Here is a 5671-nt window from a genome sequence, read left to right on the forward strand (position 1 = left end):
GTGGAGTAGGGGGTTCTGCATGAGCTCCTTAAAGGACAGAGGTAGCCGAGCCAGCGAGAGCGCGCGAGGGGAGACTTTGACTTCAAACCACTGAATTGGTGGAAGTGTGAGCGCCTCCACTGCCACGGTTCCTGCAGCGCTGTCGACCTAGCCGCTGGCCCCTTCGCGAGCTCGGTCCCGGGGTAGGAGGCGACGCAGGCGAGCAGAAGCGCCAGGCGGCTGCGGCTGCCCTCGCGGCTCAACATGGGCTCCGGGCGCCGGGCGCTGTCCATGGTGCCGGCGGTGCTGCTGGCCCTCGCGCTGCCCGCGTTGCCCGTCTGGGCGCAGAACGACACGGAGCCCATCGTGCTGGAGGGCAAATGCCTGGTGGTGTGCGACTCGAACCCGGCCACGGACTCCAAGGGCTCCTCTTCCTCCCCTCTGGGGATCTCGGTCCGGGCGGCCAACTCCAAGGTCGCCTTCTCGGCCGTGCGGAGCACCAACCACGAGCCGTCCGAGATGAGCAACAAGACGCGCATCATTTACTTCGATCAGGTCAGACTCCGAGGGATGCGGGGCACGGGGGTGGGGGAACGGAGGAGGTGATTACCGGGCACCTCAGACCGGGGCTGCTTGCTCAGGCTGAGCTGTCTGGTTGGAATGTGGGGGAACATTTAGGCACTCGCCTCCCCAAATATGCCTGAGACTGAAACTTCCAATGTCTTTCCCACTGCCACCGCGCCCCTGTTCCCTCCCGGCCTCCGGGAAAGGGCTGCAGGGGCCTTAGGGAAGCGGCGGGGAACGCGGAGCCAGGCAGCAAGAGCTCAGGACAAGTTTAACAGCAACAGGTCTGTAGGAGCTGGCTAGGATCTGGTGCCTGGACTTCGCAGTCTCTCGGCCAGAGCCTGGCCCCTGGCTAAGCCCCTTTCAGCAGGTGCCGACCAGGCCATTGCCGTGGTACCCTCTGAATGCCGGATAAACGATTTGTTTCCCTCAAGTGGAGAAGCTTCTCCTCAGAGAGCTCCCCAGATCCACAGTCTCTGCAGAGATCTTGCAGGTGGCCAGAGAGGGAGAGCAGGGTTGGATCTGGCTCACCTTCCACGGCTGGGATCCCCGCTCACGTTGCAGGGGAAACCCTTCTCCGGTGCTTGCTGAAAAGTTGCGGAGGAGGCGGCGGAAGGAACTGGGCAACTGCGCTGGGCTCCCGGAGGGAAGTGCAGGGGGAGCAGCCAGCTCCCCTTCCCCAGCTCCAGTCCTTCCCCAGAATGACACGTTACCGGGGAAGACAGACCTTAGGGTTGAGGGTAGGGGATGGCACCGGAACTGATGAAATCTGTGGCTTCTTTTCAGAGAGCTGGAGCTCAGAGGTGTAGGCAATGAGAAACCCCAGGATATCAGCTTAGCTTTAGCAAGGAGTCATAAGTGAAAACCTATTCTGGGGTTTTACTTTTAACCGTGAAGCGCATTCACAGACGTTTTAATGCCGAAGCCACATGCGTAGTCCACAGTTGTACACAGAGCCACATGCGTGAGAGCACAGGTGAAGAGGAACTACTGCAGGATGTGCCAGGGAAGGGATGAGGTGATGTCCGTATTCCATACTTAATGTTCCCTAAGCGATGTACTCTCCAGCTGGTCAGAGACGGGGACTGCCTCTCTGCAGCTTGCTATCAGCTGGCCACAATTTTTGAAGAATTAAGCAGCCCCTTTGGGAGTGCAGTATTTCCTATGTTGACGGAGATCTATGAAGTCTAGCACCACCCCAGGCGTGTACTTCAGTGCACTGATTACATGTTGGAATACTGTGGACATTGCGCTGATCTCATACAGTGTGTTTTCCATGACCTTTCTATCAATTCGAAGGGGAGCAGAGCTTATTCTTCTGTTCGGGAGCTGTGCATCTTAGAGACAACAAGACACAGTTCGTTATACATCTCGATGTGCCTGGATGCTCTAATTACAACATCAAGTCAGCATCCAGCCTTATGTGTGGTCAACACTGCTTAGCCATTTCCATTGTTACTAATAACAAATCGTGCTACTTGTATCTGATTCAGGAAGTCCCCACTAAGTATCTCAAGTTATGGTAAAGGTGCTTGGGAAAAATCTTGGTGAAGCTTTTGCTGGGGATTATTGCGTGGCTGGTGATCTGTTGTTGGAGGATCCTGGATCATCAGATCAGATGCTTGCTTGGAAGAAGGGGAAATCTCAGAGTACAATTAGACACATGCATGTATTTTAAGTCAGGGCTCGAGCCTGGTATATCTACCTGACTGTCACTATATTCTAGTGCATTGCTCAGAGGTAATAGCATATACTGTTGGTATGAATGTAGCGCTTCAAAGAGATAGTAGCAGGTTGCCATTGATATAGGGGAAATGTATCTTTAAAGAACATCTGATTTTTTTGAATGCCACTTATAGATTTATTTCTTGAAGAGAAATGGAAGAGACCCTAGTTATTTTACAACTCACCCCTCCCCGACACACACACACACACACACACACACACACACACACAGTCTCTCTCTCTCTGTCTCTCTCTCTCATAGGAAGGGCCTTACCTATGTGATGTTTGCAAACTTGGTTTAAGGGGTCACTTACTGAAATTCAAAGTTAATTTCATAGCCAGTAGATCCGGAATGAACATCTTGGAAACCAGAATGCATTGTTGCTTTCTCTGGAAACAGTACCTGATTTCACTTCTCATTTTTGACCCTTAAACTTGACGTAAAGAGCAGCTGGTTGATCAGAGGGCGATGGGTAACACCGGGAGGAACAGGGGAAGGCCGCCTATGTCACAGGCTGCCCTTATTCACGCTCTCCCCCTCGGCAGCCTGCAAAGGCTGAGTCATTGCCGAGGGGGAACGAAAGCCTGGGTGGCACAGGGACGAAAACAAATGGCTGTGGCTGTCAGGAGAGGCTTGGTGGAGGCTCCAAGGAGGGCCAGGTTCCAGGTCACTCGTGCGCCAGCGGTTCAGTGTCAGGGATTAGGTCACACGGCGGGGGGAGTGCCCAGGCCTCCGTGTGATGTGTCCAGGAACGACTGCGGGAGCCCACGGGCGCCGATTGGCTGCCTGGGAAACGCCACCTCCGGACACTGGGAAGGCTCCCAGAGGGTGGGGACGAGAACGCACGGCAGGTGCCTTTTATCTGATAAAGCTGATACATTTAATACATTTATGATCCCTCACATGATACCTAGATGTTTCCGGAGCCATCGGGCCTTGCTGGAAGTTGAGGCCTGAATACAAAAAAGTTACTTTATCTTTCCCATACCATTTAAAAGATGGAAGAAACTTCCAACAGGCCAATTCATTTTCCAAGTTGCTGAAGAGGAAAAAACTAGAACTCAAGGTTTTATTTTCCTGGATTCCTTAGGCTAGTTGTTGATCAGGACAAGCAAGAAAGACGCTGATACTTACAGAAGAGAATATTTGAATAATTTACTGTTATTTATTATTTTTATTTGTAGATCCTAGTAAATGTGGGTAATTTTTTCACACTGGAGTCTGTCTTTGTAGCACCAAGAAAAGGAATTTACAGTTTCAGTTTTCACGTAATTAAAGTCTACCAGAGCCAGACAATCCAGGTACGTGTCTTGACCTCTTCCCTCTCTATCCCCAAACAGCGGTGGCTGTCGGTCGCTGGTTATACATTTATGTATTTATCCAAAGATGTGCTGTCACTGTAAAAATAAACAACCCTCCACGGTAGTTTATTTTTAAAACACTTAACTTCCAGTCTTCTTCTTTATAACGTCTATTAAAGCATGTGACGAGAAACATATAGAAAAAATAAACAATCGCACTTATTACCTTAATAACAGGCAACCATTTATAAAAACATGGCTTAGTAACAGATCTCTTTATAAGATCTTGATCTCACTTAGTGCATGTGCAAAATTATTTCAACTTGTAAGGAAAAAACTTGCTAGACTAGCAGATTTTTAAGAGTGCTTATTAAATAAAAACAAATTTGCTATCAATGTTAAGAATTAGGAGAAACAGTTAACCAGGAAGAATACACTTACGAAGGAACAATTATTCAATATATTTTTTTAACAACCCTGTTCCCTCATTTAGTTTATCCTCAGTTACTCTGATGCTAGTGAGGTCTTACCAGTTGCAATCCTACAGTTAAACACATATATTGTTTTGTGCTTTCTAAGGTAATGGGCTTAACCTTACACTCAAAGGCAACCTTGGGGCTAGTTCCTATAATGTTTAAATATGCAAACACCCAATGACACCAATACATGCCTGTGGAATTCTAGGACAACTTTTTATCTTACACTCAGCATTTGTATTGTGTACTATGTCCATGTGAATGATAGAGTCACTCATCTACCACTGTTACATGTTATAGTGAATGGACAAATTGATCAGCTTCAGATTTAATTTATTCATTATTTTTTTTTACCATAAAAGGAATGAATATCTAGTAAACAAATTTACTACCATGGAAAAGCTTTTTCCCAAACTCCACTGATTAGAAGTTTGTGTAATGTTTAACACAATATAATCAGTATTGTAATATCAAGAAAAGTGGATAATTTTGATTTATTATTTGTTAATCATTTTGAGTTTACTAATTATCAATTCTTTGCTAACTATCCATCATTAAAATCTTCAGTGGTAGTGGTGATTATTATTTTTAATATACATTTCTTTCTGGGAAAAAACAGAAAAAGAAATCACAACACACACACAAGTTCATAATGTCAAACGATTTTCAGCACTATGTATGTTACAGCTGCAGAGTGATCTGCAAGGAAGTTGGTAGTATTTTGTTATATCTGGTTTATCAGTGCAAAGGGCACTGGGTCTCTTTTTACTAACATGCTGGGAAGATACAGGCTGGCTTCATTACCGAAAGATTGTTATGGAATATGAGAGGTAAATAAAGTAGTAAGCTTAATTTATGCGCTGGCAGGTAGCCAGCTTTCCCATGGCTAGTTTGCTCTCCATGGATGGTAATCTTTTGTAGGCATATCAGGAAATTTCTATGGAAGAAATTAATTTTGTTTTTAACAACCTTCCCTCCCCAGCTTAGTAGACACGCTACGTCTAGCCACTGCAGTTGGCTGATTTGAAAGGAAGGGAATGTATTTACTAAACATCAGATATTTTTGAGATCTGTCATCTTAGACATCATTGATTATCCTTAGTCAATTTTTTTGATTTTAGAGAGAGCTCAGTGATTTTTTTTTTTTTTTTTGTCTTGTAGGTTAACCTGATGTTAAATGGAAAACCAGTCATATCTGCCTTTGCTGGGGACAAAGACGTTACTCGTGAAGCTGCTACTAATGGAGTCTTACTCTACCTAGATAAGGAGGATAAGGTTTACCTAAAACTGGAGAAAGGTAACCTGGTCGGAGGCTGGCAGTATTCCACGTTCTCTGGCTTCCTGGTGTTCCCCCTATAGAATTTGATTTCTCCGTGGTGTTTACGCAGGGGAGAGGCTGCCCACCCCTGAGTTATTGGAAGATCATTTTCTCATCCTTGGATTGATGTCTTTTATTGGTTTCTCATGGGTCAGTATGGATTCTCTTTCAGGATTCTAGGCCTGTCTGAACCAATCTGGCTTCCCGGATTATGTGTGTGTGTGTGCGTTCTGTGTATCGGATCAGGACTCACGGCAGACAACGCCTATCTATGCGTCACTATAACCGTTAAAAGCTGTCTGCAGGC

General features: G+C 46.4%; 1 protein-coding gene across 1 annotated transcript; it reads left to right on the forward strand.

Moving 5' to 3' along the window:
• The first annotated feature begins 243 nt into the window (after nucleotides 1–243).
• Nucleotides 244–5405, forward strand: CBLN4 (cerebellin 4 precursor). Its single transcript, XM_054573357.1, has 3 exons — nucleotides 244–534; nucleotides 3454–3570; nucleotides 5208–5405. The coding sequence occupies exons 1-3, from the start codon at nucleotides 244–246 to the stop codon at nucleotides 5403–5405; spliced, it is 606 nt and encodes a 201-aa protein (XP_054429332.1).
• The last annotated feature ends 266 nt before the right edge of the window (nucleotides 5406–5671 follow it).

The sequence above is a fragment of the Pteronotus mesoamericanus genome, unplaced genomic scaffold (assembly GCF_021234165.1).
Source record: "Pteronotus mesoamericanus isolate MK-2021 breed Mesoamerican mustached bat unplaced genomic scaffold, CSHL_Meso_final contig_25, whole genome shotgun sequence".
Classification (NCBI taxonomy): domain Eukaryota; kingdom Metazoa; phylum Chordata; class Mammalia; order Chiroptera; family Mormoopidae; genus Pteronotus; species Pteronotus mesoamericanus.